A 21,511-nucleotide genomic window follows, 5' to 3' on the forward strand; every position below is an offset into this window, starting at 1 on the left:
TCCGCAGCTTGCTGGGCAGGATCCCCGGACAGCGGGACTGTAAGAGTCCAATGACTACCACCAACACAACCACGAAGAGGATGGGCACCCCCACGATTGCCAGCACCTGCCAGCCTGCCAGGGAGAGTCCAAACACGGCCAATGGAATCAGGAAGAAGAAGATGATGATGTAGACGACTGCAAACCAGCGGTACTTGGCGGAGATGTTGCCCAGTCCCTTGGCCAGGTGGATGGGCAGGCGGGTAAAAGGAATTGGGTACCACAGCAAGAGTCCAGAGATGTTGAAGAAAAAGTGGCACAGGGCAATCTGCAACACAGCACAGAAGAAAAGAGGTGATTAGGACTGTGAGGGCACCTGAAACAGACTTAATGTCCTTTTAGCATAGTTCAGCCCAGTAACCAGTAAACCTCATCCAACGACCCACTATATGTTTGAGGATAACATTTCCTGAATAGAACACACTTTTCCAGACATGAAATTCTTATTTTGTTTTGTTGTTTTTGTTTTTGCTTTTCTGTTGGAAACCACTCACAGTAGTGTTCAAAGCTTAGTCCTCACTATGTACTCAGGAGGTCACTCTTGGAAGGACTCAGAAGACCAGATGTGGTGCTGGGGCTTGAACCAGGGTCTGCAGCATTCAAAGCAAGTCTCAATCTCTGTATTATCATTGCAGCCCTGAGTCCTTAAGACAAAAATCTCACAAAGGAGCTTAATGAATGTGCCCAGAGAAACCTAAGGCCTCGTCTTGCCACTCTTCCAGTCGACCTGGAAGGAGCTGGTGGTGGAGGAAAGGCTGCCATACTGCTGTGTTGCTCGTTCACTGGTGACCTCTAGGGAGGGAGAGTGCCAAAAGATGGCTACCAATGCTAAAACATGACAGTGGCATCAATGCATGCTTATAGGATGTTGCTATGTGAGAGGGAGGCAGTATTCCCAACTATCTACTGTAATCATCCAACTGGATTCAGGAAAATTGACTGAATAGCAGGTGAATCTACTTTTCAAGAGTTGCACAGGCAGGAGAGAATCAGGAGGGATTTAGTCCTTGTAAACTGGATCTGTGGACCACTTAGTCTCCTATGTGTGCTCACGAGGTGCCAAACATTATGCTGATGGCTTTGGAGCAGCTCCAGCCCATACCCAAACCACCATCCTTATGCTGACACTAAGCACTTCAAGTGTGGTTACATATTCTAAGTGAAAAGTAGACTCAATCTTCAAAAAAGAAAGTAAAATATATCCCTGTTTAAATTTTGATTACACGTTTAGCTAATGGATGAAAATCTTCTTAATTGATTTTCCTGGAACTGTAGAATTCTCCAAGCACTGAAGGGAGTGACCCCTGGTCACCAAATCAAGAATCATTCCCACATCACTCCAGGAGTTGCCCCAAACCAAGATTTTCATAGTTTTTATTCTTAATCCTTTCTTTTTTCTTTTTCTTTTCCTTTTCTTTCCTTTTTACTTTTCTTTCCTTTTTCCCTTTTCCTTTCCTTTCCTCTATCTTTCTTCTTTCTTTCTTTCTTTCTTCTCTTTTTTTTCTTTCTTTCTTTCTTCTTTCTTTCTTTCTTTTTCTTTCTTTCTTTCTTTCTTTCTTTCTTTCTTTCTTCTTTCTTTCTTTCTTTCTTTCTCTTCTTGTTTCTTTCCTTCTTTCCTTCCTTCCTTCTTTCCTTCCTTCTTTCTTTCTTTCTTTCCTTCTTTCTTTCTCTTTCCTTCTTTCCTTTCTTCTCTTCTTTCTTTCTTTCTTTCTTTCTTTCTTTCTTTCTTCTTTCTTTTTCTTTTCTTTCTTTCTTTCTTTCTTTCTTTCTTTCTTCTTTTCTTTCTTTCTTTCTTTCTTTCTTTCTTTCTTCTTTCTTTCTTTCTTTCTTTCTTTCTTTCTTTCTTTCCTTCCTTCTTTCTTTCTTTTTCTTTCTTTCTTTCTTTTAAAAATTCAGCCACAGAGACTGGAATAATAGTACAGCGGGAAGGGTGCTTGCCTTCTATGTGGCTGGCTCAGGCTTGATCCCTGACATCTCATATGGTCCCCTGTGTACTGCCAGAAATAATTAAGTGCAGATCCAGGAGTAACCCCTGAGCATTGCCTGATGTGACCCAAAAAAGAAAAAAAATGTAAAAAAATATATTAGTCACTAAATTTAGTACTATATTAAGTTCCTCCCAGTAGAGGGGTTTTCTTCTGCTTTTTAAGAAACTTTTCTCTTTCTAATAAAAATGGACCTGGGTTTTGTTCCCAGCACCATATATCATTCTTCTGGAACATCAAATGTAATTCGTGAGTGTAGAGCCAGGAGTAAACTCTGAGCATTGCTGGATGTGGTCCCAATGCAAAAAAATAGATTAAATAAAATTCAGCTACTAAAAAATACTTATTGATTGTGGCAGTTCTGATAGTAGGTATTATTTTCCACTTTTTATATAAGGACATTGATGCTCAAAGAACGTTAGCTTAAGGGCCTGAAAATAGTACAGCATATAGGGCATGGGTCTATCATGCACCTAATGTGAATTGGATTCTCAGCATCACATGACACCCCCCCCCCAAGAAAAACCTTTGCAGGCTATTGCCCTATTGTCCCCTGGGGCTCTGCAAGGTTCTGGCAGTGTTATGTGCTTAAAGCCTAATACTGATTGAGCTTCTAGCCCAGTTGGCTGAGGACCACTAGGAGTAGACCCCAAGCCCCAAGCATTGGTTGGGAAGTCTCCCTCAGTTAAAAAATATTTTGAATTCACTTGTCTAGGGTCACTTAGTGTGTAAATGATGGGACAAAAAGTATGATATATATATATATATATATATATATATATTGGTTTTTGGGCCACACCCGGCGGTACTCAGGTTTTACTCCTGTCTATCTGCTCAGAAATAGCTCCTGGCAGGCACGGGGGACCATATGGGACGCTGGGATTCGAACCAACCACCTTAGGTCCTGGGTTGGCTGCTAGCAAGGCAAATGCGGCTGTCCTATCTCTCCAGCCCCAAAAAGTATGATATCTAAGATTCCTTGAGAAGCTCACTTGGATGGTCCAACTAAGGTAGATCTCCTTGATTCTCCCGATAAAGCTAATCCAAGGTCACAATCTCCCTATGGCTTTGGATGCTCAAAGAATCCTCATTTAGGGGCCTGGATTGTTGCTCAAAGGTAGGTTAAACAGATCTTACAGTGGGGATATGGAGATAGAAAGTTCTGTCCATGTGTCTCAGACATTTGGTCTGTTTTACCTGTGTTTTTTTTATTTTCTGGTAGTGGAGGTGAGGGGTGGGGGTGAAGGCCTCACAGGACAATGCTCAGAGAGGGTAATTCTGGGTTTTATTCTTAAAAATGACACCTGAAAACTTCCCTAGAACCTTTTTGGTGCTAGGTGTTCAAATTAGGGCTGCCACCCCACTATATCTGCATGCAAGATAAGTTTGCTATCTCCTGGACTGTTTCTGACTTACTTTAATGGGATAAAAGTAGGGATTTGGGGAATATAGCAGGTAGGGCATTTGCTTTGCATGCAGCTGATTTAGATTCAATCTCATACACACAATATATGTCCCCCAATGCTTACCAGGAGTGATCTCTGAGCATAGACTCAGAGTAAGCCCTGAGCACTACTAGATGAGTCCCTAAAACAAAATAACTGGTATGGAAGTAATTTATTAAGGAGCAGAGGGTTAAGTCCTTCTATAAACTTCCTACTCCCCATGTCATAATTTGGGACATGACAGCAAAGTTTGTCTTGTTATACACTATATACTTGGTTGGAAAACCATTAATGAGAGAACACCCCCCCTCCACAGACCCCCCCCCAATGCCTCATGCAGCATTCTCTGACCTGGAGTGAGCTCCTCAGAGTGTTGCCTGGGCTGGCCAAGGCCGCCATGATGGCAGTAGTGGTGGTGCCGATGTTGGATCCCAGTGTAAGTGGATACGCCCGCTCAATAGATATCACCCCAAGACCTGGGGGAAATATGAAACACAGAGTTTGAGCTTCAGAAAATCATGGAGATGATAGTGGCCAGAACTAGAAGCTGGGAAAGAAACTCACCAAATAATGGAGTCAGAGTTGATGTGAACACAGAACTGCTTTGCACAATGAAGGTCATCACTGCCCCCACAAGAATGGCCAGGTAGCCAGTCAACCAGCCAAAGGGAAAGGGCAAGTCTGAAAGACAGAAATAAGATTCATGATAAAACTTTTCAAGAAGATATGTCTTAGATTTGTATCTATAGGGGACTCAGGCACAAGGTCTGGGTTAGAAGGCTGAGTGAGTAGATGATTTCCACCTCATAGCATGATCTATAACTGGAGAAATGGATTTTTCAGAATCCTTTCATAGTATAATTAAAACAGTAGGTCATTTTGGTGATGTTTTTAATACAATAATTATAGTTACCTTAACCAGAGAGAATACAGTGGATAAGGTGCTTTTCCTGGACCACCTTGAATTAGATCCCTGACACCACACATCTGTCCCTGGGTTTTCATCAGGAATAATCCCTGAGCACGAGCTGGAAGTAAGCCCTAAACCACCATCAATTTGAAGGTCTAAATGTTAACCCTATCTTTTGTAGATTGAAGGGCACATTCCCCACTCTCACCCACACTGATTCCTATGCTGAAATAGAAGCCATCAATATGACTGTTTTCAGAGATAGGGCCTTTGGTTAGTTATAAGACTGAAGTCTCCATAAAGGAATTAGATCCCCCACCGGAAAGAACACTCATTTCCTCCCTACTTTTGTCTCCTGTGAGAGCCCAGGGACAAGGCTGCCATTGGTTAAGTCAGGACACAGATCATCACTAGACTGAGACCTGCTGGCACCCTGATTAGGATTTACCAGTCTATAACAATAATCAATTTCTGCAGCTCATCAAGGCAAGAAAAATGCCACACAGACTATTGCTACATGAGATGAAAGAATGGAGCAATGACCTGATGTTACAATGACACTATTACCACAAGGCCCAAAGTTTCCAAGACATACCAGTATGGAGGGTCTTCTTGATGACAATAGCCACCTGCCCTTGCATTATAGAGCCCAGAATTTTGATGATCATGATGAGGCAGCCACAGAGTGCCATTAGGGAAAGAATCACCAGGATGATGCCAATAGCCAGATCCGGGAGGTTGAAATTCACAAAAATGTGCTGGCCTGAGAGGACCATAAAAGGCTTTGTTAGGTGACAAGGAGACCCTTTGAGGACACATTGTTACTTATTTCCTATCTCTCCTGCTTCCTTAGTAATGAAAGCATGGTTATCAGCTGGACACTTGACAACTCAGAAGACAGGCCACATTTCTCAGCCTCCCTTGCAGCTAAATGCATACCTCAGGCTATTCTTCAGGGGTAGAAATTTCCAACCCAGAGATTGGAAATGTGACATCTCTGGACTCATGTGCTTGTCAGGGCCCACCAGCCTAGCTATCCCACATCTTACCTGCAGCTGACCCAGGTTTAATTCCTAACATTTCATATGGTCCTGAGCCAGCCGGTAGTAAATTCTGAGCACAGAGGCTCAGAGCACGGCAAGATGTAACCCCAAAATATAAACAAAACAAAACATGGTTATAATGGTGGATCTTTGGCACTAGCATTCAGGGATGAGGTGTTTTCTTGATTCTGAGTGGTAAACTACACCAGGAGTATGAAGATATTATGCTCAGGACTAATGGAGGTGCAGGGCTGAAAAGGAGAAGACACATAATCTGGGTATAAAAGGGATTTTTTGAAGAACTGGAGATGTCTGGTATCAGACAGTTTCCAGGGACACCAGAGGATCAAAGTTCTGCATAGGTCCAGGCCCTATTGAGGGCCACATCCCAAAGAGCCTTTTAAGTAGGGTCTTGAGTGGAGATGGGTGGCATGTCTGTTCTGTGTAGCCCTTCATCTTTTTCAAATCTGCTGCCCTCTCTTCAAAGACCCTGCAGAAGGACCCCAAGGCCCATGGAGAAGCTTGTTACAACCTATTTTTGACTGAAGTGGGGATGAGTCTGCATGAGGATCTGGGATTTAGTTTATAATTCTGACCTTCCATTAGAACAAATCACCTTCATCCAGTCTCTAATTTTTTGTTTCTGCTGTGACAGCGTTAGTTTAAGCAGCAGAATTGACTCTGTGCTCATTGACACTTACTGTTCTTGTCTCCATTTTTAAGGTCCTAATACCCCATCAATACCCCAGAAATTTCACACCCATCAAGGCCCCAGTTTTTGGTGTTTAGTCACCATCTACTCACATTTATCAATGTTCTCTTGGTAAGTCATATTCTTGAGGGTCCAGGTGTGAGAACCATTGGTCCAACAGTGGGCAGGGGAGGTACAGTTCTCAGATGAGGGCACCGTGACATTCATTTGAGTCTGAAGGCAAACAGACAAAAATATAGCTGCAGGATTCACATTTTGGGAGGAATGCAGAAAATTATGGAGACAAGGTGAGACCACACACCTTAAAGTGTTATTTACTATTTTCATTGATCATTCCATAAAATAAAACATAGAGGCAGTCAGAAATTAGCTGAGACATATAAATAAGGTGGTTTTCTGTCTTGTGTTTATTGTCCACTAAAGAACCTTAAGAATTTCACTGACCTGTTCTGATATTTAAGGAGTTTCAAATAATCCTTTTGTGTACTCTTTATTTGACTGCTTTCGATTAAAGGTTTGCTTTAAAATAACAAATATTCGGGGCTGGAGCAGTGGCGCTAGAGGTAAGGTGTCTGCTTTATCAGTGCTAGCCTAGGAAGGACCGAGGTTCGATCCCCCGGTGTCCCATATAGTCCCCCAAGCCAGGAGTGACTTCTGAGCGCATAGCCAGGAGTAACCCCTGAGCGTCATTGGGTGTGGCCCAAAAAAAAAAATTCCACAAGCCAATGATCTCTTTAGGAACTTACCACATTGGTCAAAACTTTGCACCAAATCTTGGTCATGCTCTTATTTTGGGCAGCTACTTCATTCAGTGCAATCTGGTTGAGGACTTTTCCATCCAGCTGAAAAAGAAAATTCAAGAGTCAGTATGCTCTTAGATTGAGGTGGGAAGGAACTTTGAAGTCATGAACCTAGCAGGGAGCACTTGCAAACTTGGAACTAAGACTCAGCATCCAAGGGAGTGGCCCTCCGAGCTTCGCAACTATTTGATATGTGAACAAAGAACTGAAGGGCCAGAGTGTGCAATATTCACTGGTCACTCAATGGGAGAGCAAACCAATAGTCAAAGTGATGACAGCAATGTCCCCCAGGCTTCTCACAGTGATTTTAATAACAGGACCAGAGGGTGAGATAGGCCACTTAGAGGGCAGTTATCATTCTCTTCGACTAGAAGATAATCTTTATCAGTGACCAAGGGATCGCAGAAGTGAGGTAAGAGTGCTAGTAAGTGGACAAAGTTATTTTAAGTGTCCAATAGTCTTGACAAATTGACTCAAGATGTGTTACTCCTGACTCAATTTCAATAAAGTTGTCACATGTGTTAAAATCAAGAAAGAGGGGCTGGAGAGATAGCACAGTGGTCGAGCATTTGTTTTACAAGCAGCTAGATTCCCTAACCTAGGACAGACCCAGGTGAGATTCCCAGAATCCCATATGGTCCCCCAAACCTGGCAGTAGCATTTCTAAGTATAGAGTCAGAAGTTACTCAGTAGTATCGCTGGATGTAGCCCCAAAACAGCAACATCAACAATGAAATCAAGGAAGTGAGAAGGAGGTCAATGATTCTATTAAGTGACCCTAAATTTTTACCACTTTTAGATGTGAAGAATAGTGTGATAGATGCCCTCCTTCATTATTTCTGCCCCATTGAATGAGTTAGTGGGGTGGGAAAAGGCAAGCTCCTTGGTCCTCTGAAGAAAGCCTTGTTACCTGGATAATGAGCTTTGTGAAGGGGTCTGTGATAACTTTCAGAATGGCCGGGGCATCATCTCCATTCTTGAAGTCAAAGGACTTCAATACAAAGTGGGTCAGTAGTTCCAGGTAATGGGTGGCAGCCTCCAGTGGCAAGAGCACTAGTACAGTGAGCCAGTTGAAGAAGTCATGGACCGTGGCCCCTGCAAAAGCCCTAAAGGAACCCCACCCCAGATAATAGGTTTGTTAAGCAAAGAGCAAATGAACACCATTTCAGACAGACCACCCCTATTGTATCAGTGACCAGGTGTCACCTCTGTATATTATATGTACCACCTCATCTTTGCTCTCACAGCCATATCCACTTAGAGCTCCTTGGATCAATTAGGATTCAGAAGGTCAGTGAACCAAGGGGTCAGAGTTTTGCCCAGCCTAGAACCCTTGTCCTCCCCTGTAAGGCATAGCTCTTCCCAGATCTCAGATTTCTTGGGGAAAATGGTGCTAGAGGTATAACAGGTGTACAGTAAATTCAAAAACAACTATTTGAAAGGATCCCCCCCCCCCCCCCCGGAGAGATAGCACAGCGGCGTTTGCCTTGCAAGCAGCCGATCCAGGACCAAAGGTGGTTGGTTGGAATCCAGGTGTCCCATATGGTCCCCCGTGCCTGCCAGGAGCTATTTCTGAGCAGACAGCCAGGAGTAACCCCTGAGCACTGCCAGGTGTGGCCCAAAAACCAAAAACCAAAAAAAAAAAAAAAAAAAAAAAAAAAGGATTCCATCAATCCTCCTTTGAATCATAAATATTTAATGACTTCTTTAAAACTGTGGAAACCGGGGCCGGTATTTGCCTTCGACACAAAAGGACGGTGGTTCGAATTCTGGCATACCACATGGTCCCCCGAGCCTGCCAGGAGTGCTTTCTGAGCATAGAACCAGGAGTAACCCCTGAGCGCTGCTGGGCATGACCCAAAAAATGAAAACGAAAACAAAACAAACAAAAAGAAAAACTGTGGAAACTCTGGGGCCGGAGAGATAGCATGGAGGTAGAGCGTTGCTTGCAGAAGGACGGTGGTTCAAATCCCGGTATCCCATATGGTCCCCTGAGCCTGCCAGGAATGATTTCTGAGTGTAGAGTCGGGAGTAACCCAAAAACAAACAAACAAAAATGTGGAAATCCATATGAAGCTCTATCATTAAGTAGCTGAACACAAGTCTCAATTCCCTAATAAGAAAAAAGGTTAACCGTGGCTTTTATATGGTGCTTACCCTTTTGTTTTGTTTTGTTTGCTGGTTTGTTTGTTTTTGGAATGCTCACTGGATATTTTATTTGACAGTTCTTTATGTACTGTTGTGGTGTTTCACCTTCTTTTTCCCCTTCGTCTCTCAAACCAAGGATGAAAGCCTCTAGAAGGACTCCGCCCATTTCCGGAGTATCTGATTCTTTTTTTCTTTTTTTTTCTCCAGGTTATTACTTTTCTCTTCTTCAAACAAAACCGCATAACTTGATCTATCTAGTCCCGCCTCCCAATTGGGGCGGGGGAATAAGGGAGGTACCAAGACCAAATAGGTGTAAGACCACTAAGCAGTAAGCTAGGCACAGAGGGGACCACTTATTCTAGCAGCCCCGGGGTAAAGGAAGAGGTTATGGGAAGAAGGACGGAAATGAAGGTGGAGGGAGGACAATTCGGTGATGGGAATTCCCTGATTTTATGTTAATATGTACCTAAAATATTATTGTCAATGATATGTAAGCTACTATGATTAAAATAAAAATTAGATTTAATTAAAAAAAGGTTAAGACTGATAAAGCTTAAAACAGTCATTAACTAAAGCATAGATATTCCCAAATTCTGCAAATATGCAAGAAGTCTCCCTGAATTTCATTCTATATGACAATTAGTAAACACTGCATTTTTCTTCTAAATAAAATAAATTGCCCTAAATATAACTATACATTGAAATAGCCATATCTAAATGGGACATGGGAGTAAACAGATAATAGTTAATAAATAGGGAGGAAATGCTTTTTGTTTTTGATTTATGCTTGTTTGTTTTGGGGCCACACGTGTTGACACTCAGTGGTTACTCCTGGCTATGCACTCAGAAATCGCTCCTGGTTTGGGGGACCATATGGGATGCCAGGGATCAAACTTTGGTCCATCCTAGGCTAGCGCTTGAAAGGCAGACACCTTACAGCTTGCACTACTGCTTCTGCCCCTGGAGGAAATGCTTAAAGTCACTTAATGCTTACAGGGAAAATGGGAAATAAATTAATTTTTAAATAAGTTATCACTTATGAACTAATCTCAAAAAAATAAAACCTCTTTCTTCCTAGAAGTCACAACAAACACTAATGAGGCAAAGTGACAAATATTTTCACTGTACTTGGTAAAGTATTTTAGGAAATCATTTGTAATTGATAGTTCTAGAAATCTAAGGACATAGTCTCAACCCTCCTTTTCATTGAGCACTATGCTGAGAAAAGATAGTCAGGAGAAGGGCAGACACAGAATGATCTTTCTCTATGTAGGATATAAAGAAACATAAGGGAATAGCTAATGACCAAAGACATTAAAAATTGAGAACAGAATACAGAACTGAACTTACCAAGGTTGAGAGGTGAGGGGCCAGGGGATGGTTGGGAGAGGAACTTGAGTCAATGGTAAAGGGAAGCAGACACTCTGGTGGAGAGTGTGATGTTGGAACCTTGTGTGTATGAAGTCCTATCATTAATAGTACTTAAATCATAGTACTTACAATAATTTTTTGGAGGGGCCACACCCCAAACTCAGGGGTTACTCCTGGCTATGCGTTAAGCACTCAGAAATCGCTCTTGGCATCAGGGAGATGCAAATCAAAACAACGATGAGATACCACCTCACACCACAGAGAATGGCACACATCACAAAGAATGAGAATCAACAGTGTTGGCGGGGATGTGGAGAGAAAGGAACTCTTATCCACTGCTGGTGGGAATGCCGTCTAGTTCAACCTTTATGGAAAGCCATATGGAGATTCCTCCAAAAACTGGAAATCGAGCTCCCATACGATCCAGCTATACCACTCCTAGGAATATACCCTAGGAACACAAAAATACAATACAAAAACCCCTTCCTTACACCTATATTCATTGCAGCACTATTTACCATAGCAAGACTCTGGAAACAACCAAGATGCCCTTCAACAGGCGAATGGCTAAAGAAACTGTGGTACATATACACAATGGAATATTATGCAGCTGTCAGGAGAGATGAAGTCATGAAATTTTCCTATACATGGATGTACACGGAATCTATTATGCTGAGTGAAATAAGTCAGAGAGAGAGAGAAAAACGCAGAATGGTCTCACTCATCTATGGATTTTAAGAAAAATGAAAGACACCCTTGTAATAATAATTTTCAGACACAAAAGAGAAAAGAGCTGGAAGTTCCAGCTCACCTCAGGAAGCTCACCACAAATAGTGATGAGTTTAGTTAGGGAAATAACTACATTTTGAACTGTCCTAATAACGAGAATGTATGAGGAAAATGGAGAGCCTGTCTAGAGTACAGGCGGGGGGTCGGGTGGGGAGAAGGGAGACTTGGGACATTGGTGATGGGAATGTTGCACTGGTGATGGGTGGTGTTCTTTACATGACTGAAACCCAAACACAATCATGTATGTAATTAAGGTGTTTAAATAAAAAAAAAAAAGGATGACAATATCAAAAAAAAAAAAAAAAAAAGAAATCGCTCTTGGCTTGGGGACCATATGGGATGCCGGGGGATCAAACCAAAATCTGCCCTAGGCTAGCATGGGCAAGGTAGACGCCTTACTCCTTGCACCATTGCTCTAGCCCCTACAATATTTTTTTTTAATTTTTACTTATTTTTTGGTTTGGGGGCACACCTGGAGGTGCTCAGGTACTCCTGGCTCTGCACTTAGAAATCACTCTGGGTGAGATTGTAGGGCCTTATGGGTTGCCAGAGATTGAACCCAGGTCTGCCTCACGTGACTCACTGCACTAGCACTCTGGCCCCCTAATGGTTCTCTGAGCACCATTAAAAGTGATTCTTGGGGGCCAGAGCTATGGCGAAAGCAGTAAGGCATCTGCCATGCCTGTACTAGCCTAGGATGGACCGTGGTTCTATCCCCCGGCATCCCATATGGTCCCCTAAGCCAGGAGTGATTTTTTTTTGTTGTTGTTTATTTGGTTTGTTTTTTGTTTGTTTGTTTGTTTGGTTTTTGGTTTTTGGGTCACACCCGGCAGTGCTCAGGGATCACTCCTGGCTCTGTGCTCAGAAATAGCTCCTGGCAGGCTCAGGGGACCATATGGGATGCTGGGATTCAAACCACCGTCCTTCTGCATGCAAGGCAAACATCTTACCTTCATGCTATCTCTCCAGCCCTGGGAGTGATTTCTGAGCGCATAGCCAGGAGTGACCCCTCAGCGCGTAGCCAAAAAAAAAAAAAAAGTGAATCCTGGACATAGAAATCTAAGCATCATTGGGTGTGGTCCAAAAACAGACAAACAAATAAAAGTACTTTATGACATGAATGACAATCTCTCTATAATTATTTTGTTTTATGGGGGGCCACACCCAGCAGTACTCAGGGGCTCTGAGCTCAGAAATAGCTCTGGCAGTCTTGGGGGACCATAGTATGCCAAGGATTGAACCTAGGTCTGTCCCGGTAGGCCACTCAGTAAAGAGGCATCTTCAGAGTTATATTTTTTATTTTATAGAGACAAAAATTAGTGTCCCCAAGAGAAAACCTACAATCTGAAATAAGCAAACAAGGATGAAACAAGATTCATCCTGCCCACTTACTGTTAATCTGCTGTGTCTATCTACAAGCATCAAAAGGAACTCAGAATGTTAAATTCAGTTTGTTAACAGTAGCACCATGGACAATGTGTATTACTGTTGAGATCATCAGAGCATTGCAGCAAGAAGCAAAAGAGAGTCAGATCAGGTAGGAGCTCTGAGGGCCTCTGATGCTGCAAATCACCAATAGAGGAAGAATTTGATGTTCACTGATCCTAAGCTATGAGCACTGTCTGCCAGAGACACAGAAGTACAATGCTTGGCTCAAACAGGCTGGTCACTAATTATACTTTAATCAATTTTGGAAAAGCTCAGGATAACTTAGAAAAGAGGCTGGAAGATGCATTTTCTATCCACATTAAAATTTTAGAAGAGGGTCTGGAGCAGTGGTGTGGAGCAGTAAGGCATCTGCCTTGCCAGCGCTAGCTAGGACTGACTGTGGTTCGATCCCCCGGTGTCCCATATGATTCCCCAAGCCAGGAGCAATTTCTAAGCACATAGTCAGGATTAACCCCTAAGCATCACCAGATGTGGCCCCCCAAAAAAATTTAAAGAAAGACAAACAAAAAACAAAAAATACATTTTAAAAGAAAAAGTTTTTCTACAACCCATCCCATTCTCAAATCTTATGGCTACGAAGGACATTTGACCTTTCCTAGGCATGTGAGTGGGTTGGCCCAGCACGGATGGAAGCAGTGGAAGCCTTCACTATTAGGACAGAAACCCCCAGGCTGAGTGGCCTGGGTGTAGCTGCCCCACCCAGCATAACTTCCAGCTCAGGCTGCTCTAAGGGAGCCCCAACTTTGCTCCAGGCCACTTGCTGAGCTCTTAACTGTAAGGAATGGGGTGTTTGTAAGTGTGATGCTTTTAACACAGCACTGGAGCTGCCATTGTGACTTATTCCTGCTAATAGAGCAGGAGGGAGGAATGGGGCAACAGCACACACAGCCTTCTGGGCCTTGATTATTATCTCCCCCAGGAGGATTTTGTGGCGAGCATAAAATAATTAAAAGAAAGCATTTATTTAAGCAGGTAAGGGAGAAAGAAAAGTACCAACTGGGGAGACTGAAAGTGCTCACTGAGGAATGAGAAAATAGGAAAAACTGACTACTGGGAGAGGGGATAGATATGAAGGGTAACAGGACACTAGTGGGCATAATTTTGTATAAAGAAATATAGTGATGGTGCAATGAGCTAGAAGTCTCAGGGGTCACTTTAGACTCACCTAGCCATGCTCCCCTGGGTGTAACAATGGGAGAGTTAGGGCCATCAAACTCCAGGAAGTCTTTTTACTGCCATAAATTAGGACAGCACCTTGCTGGAAGCTTCAGTGCTGGGCAGTCTATTAACCTTGCTTGCCCTCTCCCATTCTATCTCAGCTCTCCTGACCTCACACAGACCATGTGCTGTCAACATACCACACACTTACTGCTCTGCAGATCAGGAACTGGGCTGAAACTACTGGTCAGAGTGTAGTCCAGCTTCCAGCCTTCCTGCACTGTGACTCTTGGGAGCTCTAGGAGGGCCTACTGAGCTCCCATTGGCCAGAGGAAGAGGGATCCCACAAATTTTCAAACCCAGAAAAATGGGGATGAGGGTCTGGGGAGCTAGAATGATTGTATAGTAGATAGGGCACTTCCCTTGCACATGACTACTCTGATTAGTCATTTATTCCAGGCATTTCCATCTGGAACCTTGAGCCCCTCAGGAGTGATTCCTGAGCATAGAGCAGGAGGAAGCCCTGAGCAATGCTGACTGTGATCCCCAAAATAAAGACAACCAAAAAAAGCAAAACCAATCCAGGGATCAGGGGCTGACCCAGACAAGCTTTGAGCCTCCTACCTTCTGAATTCATTACGGTCCCCAGCCTGCATGAGCGCCACGATGGTGTTGGTGATGGAAGTGCCAATGTTGGCTCCCATGATGATGGGGATGGCAGCCCTCACAGTCAGCACTGGGAATGAGAAGGAGGACAAAGAATGGGTTAGACCTGGAGGGAGACAGCCTGGAAAGTGGCTCTATTTTAGGTCATCCTCCTTACTAACTTTATAGCACTTATTTACCTCTAAGGAGCTGCACCCCATTGAGCTCTGATGAACATGATGGTTGCTCCCCATAGAACTTTGTAAGGGACCTCCACATTTCCAACACACAATTCAAGAAATCTCTGAAGTCCATGATACCCTTCTCTTAACCTATTTTCAATGTGCTTATAGGTTCTTCTCTTCCCTGAATAGAAGCAAGGCAGCTAAACAGAGAGCAGCAGATGATGTGTAGAGATTTGAGTATTTATATTATAATGAAAGGGCCTAAACTAAGATAAGATCAATTATCAGGTAGGTTCAAGTTTGGCACATTAGTTCCACAAACTCAAAAAGTGCAACATCCTGATACTGCTTATATTATTAAAAGTATAATGTCCAAGACCAGAGCAATAGTATAGTGAATATGGCATTAACTTACAAATGACTAACTTGGGTTTGATCCCTCATATCTCATATATTTCCCAAGCCCACCAGGAGTAATTCCTGAGAGTAGAGGAAGCTTAGCACATGTGACTCAGAAATCAAGGGGAAAGTGTCATGCCCTTATAATGTCTACATTCCTAGCACCAACAAAGGGAAAAGGTAAGTCTTGGATATATGTTGCCTGATAGTAATCACTAGTTACAAAGGACAACTGATCTTTGAAATATAACTACCACAAATGAACAATGAAATATGCTAACTCAATATAAAATCCTAGTTAGGTTTAATATTTAAAAGTCACATGGGCTATAACTGAGGAGGAAGAAGAGCACAGTTCCAGAAAATTCAGAGATGATTTTTCAAGAATTGGTTTCATATTCAGACTTAAGTGATGGGGATAAAAATATAAGGCAGCCTAAGACCCCAGTGTAACCCATAATTATAGGACATATATTGAGTAAATCCCAAGCAGAGGCCGGTGAATTATGAAAACCCGGGCACATGTCCGGGCAGGTGGGGGCCTGGACTCACAGGATGAGGCCACCATGCTGACGATGATGGATGTAGTGGTGCTGGAACTCTGGATCAGGGCAGTCACCAGGACCCCAATCACCATCCCTGCCACTGGGTTGGACAAAATCAAGTTGTTGCTGAAGAACTGTCCGGCGACCTTTCCTGAAAAACAAACACAGAGTCCCCAGATGTGGGGTGAGGACAGATGTCTCACCTAAAGAAAGCAGGACATCATCCATGCAGGGGTCAAGAGAAAGAAGCATCTTCCCCAATCCCACCCCATGCTATATATCTAGCTCTAACCTTGCCCCCCATCACCAACTGAGTTCCTCTCATCCATCCATACCACCTTCTCCCATCCATCCACCCTCCATTACTAAGTCTCCTTTAGCCTTCCCTGATCATGAAAAGAATCTCAAGGGCTGTAGGGCGGGCAGATCCTGGCTTCCAGCTCTCTCTCGATCCTCTCTTGAGCTGGAGGCTAGCTCTAGCCGGCATGAGGTTGGGGGAGACCCCATATGCAAGGCCTTCTCCCTAACTTGAGTGCGCTGGGAGCCTTGATAGGCCCCTAGCCTTCCCCTCTTCTGCCCTCGGCCTCCAGTCCTTCTGGGGTGGCAGCCCAGCCGGCCAGAAATGGTTGGTCCTAACTTCGGGTGTGCTGAGATTTGCTCGGTTGCGCTAAGTTTGTCACTGGCAATTTCTGACCACTCTGCATATGGAAAACCACTGTATGTATTAAGATTATTCCTTATCTTTATGTTATGTTTTGCATATCCAGAATGTCCAGTTTGTATTCTGCCCTTTCCCGCATCCCTACAAAGCTCATTTTTACTCCTTAACTCTCTCACCCCCCAAACATCACTAACCCACATTACTCTTTTTAACTTCAGTATTGCACAATCCTAATCACAGACCAAAGCCTCGTATTGTGTGTAACAACCCTAAACTGTTTCAAAAGACATAAAATGGACACGTATTTCTTTAGAATATTTTGTGTTTCTTCTTTGACAACTATAAGTCTTACTAAATATTCTCTTATACAATGACGATTCTAACCACTTTTTATCTTCTCTTTATGAGCTGTTCAACAAGGAATTTTGGTGAAAGAATCCCCCATTTTAATGCTTATGATTGAACCATATCATGGGGATTGTTGGACTTGTTCTTATGGCCCCCATATGCACCAATAATGCCACGTGGCATTGCTCCTTTTTTGCATAGGCACATTAAAATGGGAAAATACTATACATACAAATAAGATCCTATCTAATAGAGATTGGAACACACAAATCTTGTAGTGCAAAGGGACCTTACAACCTGAACATTGACATAATGACCTGGCACAGGCCTCAGAAGAAAGGGCATTTTCCATTCACCCCTGAACCAGGGAAGCCATCCACGAAACATCCAGGTTTGTCTATAACATCACCTGGAAGCAATCCTCTACCACGGAAGACCCTACCACTGCTCAGACATCGACCTGCTCAAAAGAGACTCCACTTAACACTGAGGAGACTTAACAACAACGACCTGCTTATAGGACAGGGCTTCCTGCATTGCCCTTTAATGGTGAGGTGAAACTAGAGGATGTTCCACATCCTGACTTCAATGTAGGATATGCAGATTCCAGGATATTTAATACAGAAACATGATACCAACAACAGAGACTGTGTGAAAAGTGTGTTGGCACTACGGACAATGTCTTGGATTGGATGATCTAACTTGCCCGGAGCCTAAAGTTGCTCTTATGCCAGGAAACTTCAGGGGTAGGGTCTCTTTGTATTTAGGCCAAGGTTATTTCTTTCCATGCCCCTCATATTTTGGTGGGCCTATGCAAACAACAATTACCACTCTAACACCGTTTTTACTGTGCTCCTTTGACTCTAATCCTTAAAAAAATCCCACTTAAAATTTGAGGTTAACTTAAGCTAATATGCATGTACATGGAAATGTAAAAAATACTATGACTCTAATGTTTAAGGAGTTATGTAAGTTTTATGGCTTTAGATTGCCTTGTGTGCTGTTAAGAAATATTATAATGTGTTACAATCTGGGGACTTGAGGGACAAAGTAATTGTACATGGATTCTGTTTTATTTATCTTAATGTTCTTTGGCTGAAAGTTCAAAGTTAAGATATCAGCAAGGGGACTTCTTCTGAGAATTATGTTATGGGTGATTGTCCTTCCACTGTAACTTTACCTTGTCCTCTTTCTTTGCATCTTTGTTCTCATAATTTAAAAAAAAAAGAATCTCAAGGGCATCCTTAGGCTTTTAAGGCCTGTCTCAGAGATGAACCCCAACTTAGAAAATTGACCTCTTAGTAGTAAAATATTTCATTCTTCCTCTGCCTTCCCCATCACCCACCAGGCCCAATCCAGTCATATGAGAACTGGCCTCTTTGTACATTATTGGGTTTCCCAGTAAGTGATCTAGGAAATGGGGCCCATAGGTTGAAATTGGAAACTGAGACATTGAGGACCAGATGTCACATCAAGGTACCAGAAGTGAGAGCCAGAAAGTCAGTCTCACATGGCCCCAGGTGACAATGAAGCACAGCAACAGACACCAGGAATATGAAAATCTATTGACTAATTCTTCTTGACCAAGAAAAGTTCTGAATTGGTCCAGTCCCTGCTCCTGTCACTGATCACATTTACTAAGTCTTAACCCTTTGTAGATCATTTTATCTTCTCCAAATATGGTTGCACAGACATCACAAATCAGAGAGGAGATTCCAGTCTTAAGGCTACCCCAGGAGGACTGAGAGTCATAGTAGAGTGAGTAGAGCATGTGCCTTGCATGTGGCTAACCCAAGTCCAATCCCCAACATTCCATATGGTCCCCTTAGCCTTCCAGGAGTAACTTCTGAGCGCAGACCCAGAAGTAATCTCTGAGTGCTGCCAGGTGTGACCCCCCCCAAAAGAAAAACCAAATAATTAAAGGTTACCCCAGGATGCGACAGTTAGAGGTGTGATTGTCTGGACCACAGTTGGGGTGCCCCCATCCACCCAACTTGGGCCCCTTCCCTCCTACCTCCCAGCAGCTGGAAGGCACTGCTGAGGACATCCAGGGAGCACACGAATAAGTATAGAAATAGAAGAAGTCCAATAAACTTCCCGATCCCTATGAACACAGTGCGTAGCTTCTCTCTGGTGTTTTTCTCTGGAGGAAAGAAAAAGACCAACACGTTTGGCAAAGAGCTCACACATATCCACCCCCTAGGTCTTCCCCACCTCACTCTGCAACTGTCAGCTCTTGTGCACAGGGCCCAGATGTGGTGCCCAGGGCTGTGGTCAGCTGGCATCCCATCCCAGCTGAGGGGGGCATGGACCCCTGCAGAGCCTGTGAGAGAGCTGTATTGGAAGAGGGATCCTATTGTTGGGGTACAAGCAGTTGCCCACCCACCACTCAAAGGAACTCAGAACTCTGGCAGCTGCTGAGGGTGGGCCAAGAGGAAACAGCAACCAGCACCCACATGGCTCATAGTTTTCCTCAAATAAGGTCCCACCCACAATCTACTGGACATTGTTGGGATCTCCAATTTCAGGGCGTCTATACCTCAGCTTCTAAATCTCTGCTCACAGCTCAGGCAGGTCCAAGGCCCCACTGTGGCCAGCCTCCCATTAGACCCAGAGCACAGATGACCTCACCCCTGCAACTGCCCCTAACTCTGCCTCTGCTTGACCTTCTCAGAATGCCCTGGGCTGGAGCTCTCTGGGCAGGGCCTCATGGCTCAGATCTATGTCTGTGACACTGACAAAAGTCAGGGCAGGCAGCTTTGAGGGGACTGAGGGGGCAGCCCAGAGCAGGCTGGGAAACAGCAAGAACCAAAGATGCCCATTGTCACCTGTGCTCTGGACCTCAGCCTAGTATGGGGCTCCCATGCAAAGCCTGGACCCTGAAGCCTTGACAAAGAGTGGGGGACACAGAGCCCCATTCCCAGGAAAGGTAACACAGCCCTGAGCCCCTGACTCACCTGACCACTTGAGCCCTGTGCTCTTCAGCGCAGGCAGGTCCCAGGGATCTGTCTCTGGGGGGTCATCTATGAGCGTCACGGTGGAATAGGATGGCAGCATATCCATCTTGGTGGCAGTGGTTCTGCTCTCATCTGTGCAAAGAGCAACACGGGCTGTGAGGGAGGCTGGGGCTTTGAGGGATCCCTCCCTGGAGCCCTGGGGAGACACATGAGATACTTACTTTTGACAGGCTCTTTGCCTTTCTCAGACACAGGGTGCTGCGGACCCCCACCCCCTTCAATGTATTTATTGGAGTTTGTCTGGGCATTTCCTTGCTCGGACCAAACAGTCATGGTCTATGGATAAAATCAGAGGGTCAGGAGGCAGCCTGGAGAGGCAATACTCAGCATTCAGGACATGAAGGAAGAGTGGTGGTTAGTGCAGGAGATGTCTGACAAGATGCATTTGTATTATCCTGTGTGCATCTGTCCAGTTGAGGAACATATGGGCAGATGGGGCTGGAGAGATAGCATGGAGCTAAGGCATTTGCCTTGTATTCAGAAGGACGGTGGTTCGAATCCCGGCATCTCATATGGAACCCCGAGCCTGCCAGGAGCAATTTCTGAGTGCAGAGCCAAGAGTAATCCTTGAGGGCTGCCGGGTATGACCCAAAAAAACAGAGAGAGAGAGAGAGAGAGAGAGAGAGAGAGAGAGAGAGAGAGGGAGAGAGAGGGAGAGAGAGACAGACAGACAGACAGAGAGACAGAGAGAGACGAGAGAGAGACAGACAGACAGAGAGACAGAGAGAGAAAGAGAAAGAGAGAGAGAGAAAGAGAGAGAGAGGAGGAGGAGAGGAGAGAGACAGACAGACATATGGGCAGAGCGGTGCAAAGTCTCCCAGCTACCTATGCTAAGGCTCAGAACGTGAACCTTTGCAGACACCCACAGCAGGCTACTGAGACACAGGAAGAAAGATTGCACAGGCCCAGTGTAGCCCTGGGGTTTGGGGGAGCTGGGGCTGGGCCCTTCTTCATCAGGGGCTAATGCTGCTGGTCAAATGCAAGGCTGGATGGTCAGCCTGTTCTGCAGTGGGACAGGCTGCTGAGTCCTATCAAGACTTGGTTGCAAAGATTTGGGTTGTAGGATTGTGGCTAATGGAAGAGGCAGCACTGAGCTCAAGGAGCAACAGACTTGGTACTGTCCTGCCTTAACAACCCAGCTACCTTGGGAGGGACTGTGGACACCAGCAGTGTCCTTGGAGGCTTTCTCCCCTCCTCCAACCCTGATCCAACTGTTTCCTCTCCCCACTTCCAAAGCCAACCCCTAGCTCCAACTCGCCAGCAATCAGCAGCAAGAAGGAGGGTATAGGACACAGAGACAAAGGCAGCTTCAATGCCACAGTAGAGCAGCTGCTCTGAGGGCACCTCTGATCCCTATGCCAGCACTATGGTGCTTCCTCCCTCAGCTCAGCCCCACTGTGAGCTGTGATGTCACTGATGCTTTGGGTTTAGCCTCTTGCATCCACAGATACACGCACTGCCAAGGGAAAGGAAAGTGCAGGCCACGGTAACAATCCTGACACCTGGGGAGCAGGAAATGTGGGGCACCTGCAGCCCTCCACCTCCCACTGCACTGCAGAGGACCCTCCATCCTGGACCTGATCTGGGACCAGCCATGCATGCACAGTGCAGCCCAAGGCCCCTGGAACAGTAGGGCTGCATCTCTTACCAGGCAAGGAAGGGACATGGAGCCCAGCACCCTACAAGGCTGCAGGGAACAGAAGGCTATTTCCATAGCATCAATGCTGAACCCACCTACTGGATCCCACACTCACTGACATGTGCCACTTCCTCTATGCAAAACATTAAGACCTTCATGCAATGCAGCCGCCAACCCTCACTGAACATGAGAGGAAACTGAGGCACACAAAAATGAATGGTTT

At 44.5% G+C, this 21,511-nt stretch overlaps 1 protein-coding gene across 1 annotated transcript in view; it reads right to left on the reverse strand.

Annotated features, from left to right (window-relative positions):
* Positions 1–19,922, reverse strand: part of LOC126032575 (sodium-dependent phosphate transport protein 2B-like) — a 20,068-nt gene extending 146 nt beyond the window's left edge. The window contains exons 1-12 of the mRNA XM_049790234.1: positions 19,811–19,922; positions 19,590–19,721; positions 18,647–18,775; positions 15,631–15,774; positions 14,474–14,585; positions 7,845–8,040; positions 6,881–6,976; positions 6,227–6,347; positions 4,975–5,142; positions 4,034–4,150; positions 3,821–3,945; positions 1–307 (exon numbers count right to left, since the gene is read on the reverse strand). The exon at positions 1–307 is cut by the window's left edge and continues 146 nt beyond it. Coding sequence (XP_049646191.1) covers positions 1–307; positions 3,821–3,945; positions 4,034–4,150; positions 4,975–5,142; positions 6,227–6,347; positions 6,881–6,976; positions 7,845–8,040; positions 14,474–14,585; positions 15,631–15,774; positions 18,647–18,775; positions 19,590–19,721; positions 19,811–19,922 — 1,759 coding nt within the window. The remainder of the gene's footprint in view (positions 308–3,820; positions 3,946–4,033; positions 4,151–4,974; positions 5,143–6,226; positions 6,348–6,880; positions 6,977–7,844; positions 8,041–14,473; positions 14,586–15,630; positions 15,775–18,646; positions 18,776–19,589; positions 19,722–19,810) is intronic.
* Between the last annotated feature and the right edge of the window lie 1,589 nt (positions 19,923–21,511).

This window comes from Suncus etruscus, chromosome 16 (assembly GCF_024139225.1).
Source record: "Suncus etruscus isolate mSunEtr1 chromosome 16, mSunEtr1.pri.cur, whole genome shotgun sequence".
Classification (NCBI taxonomy): Eukaryota; Metazoa; Chordata; class Mammalia; order Eulipotyphla; family Soricidae; genus Suncus; species Suncus etruscus.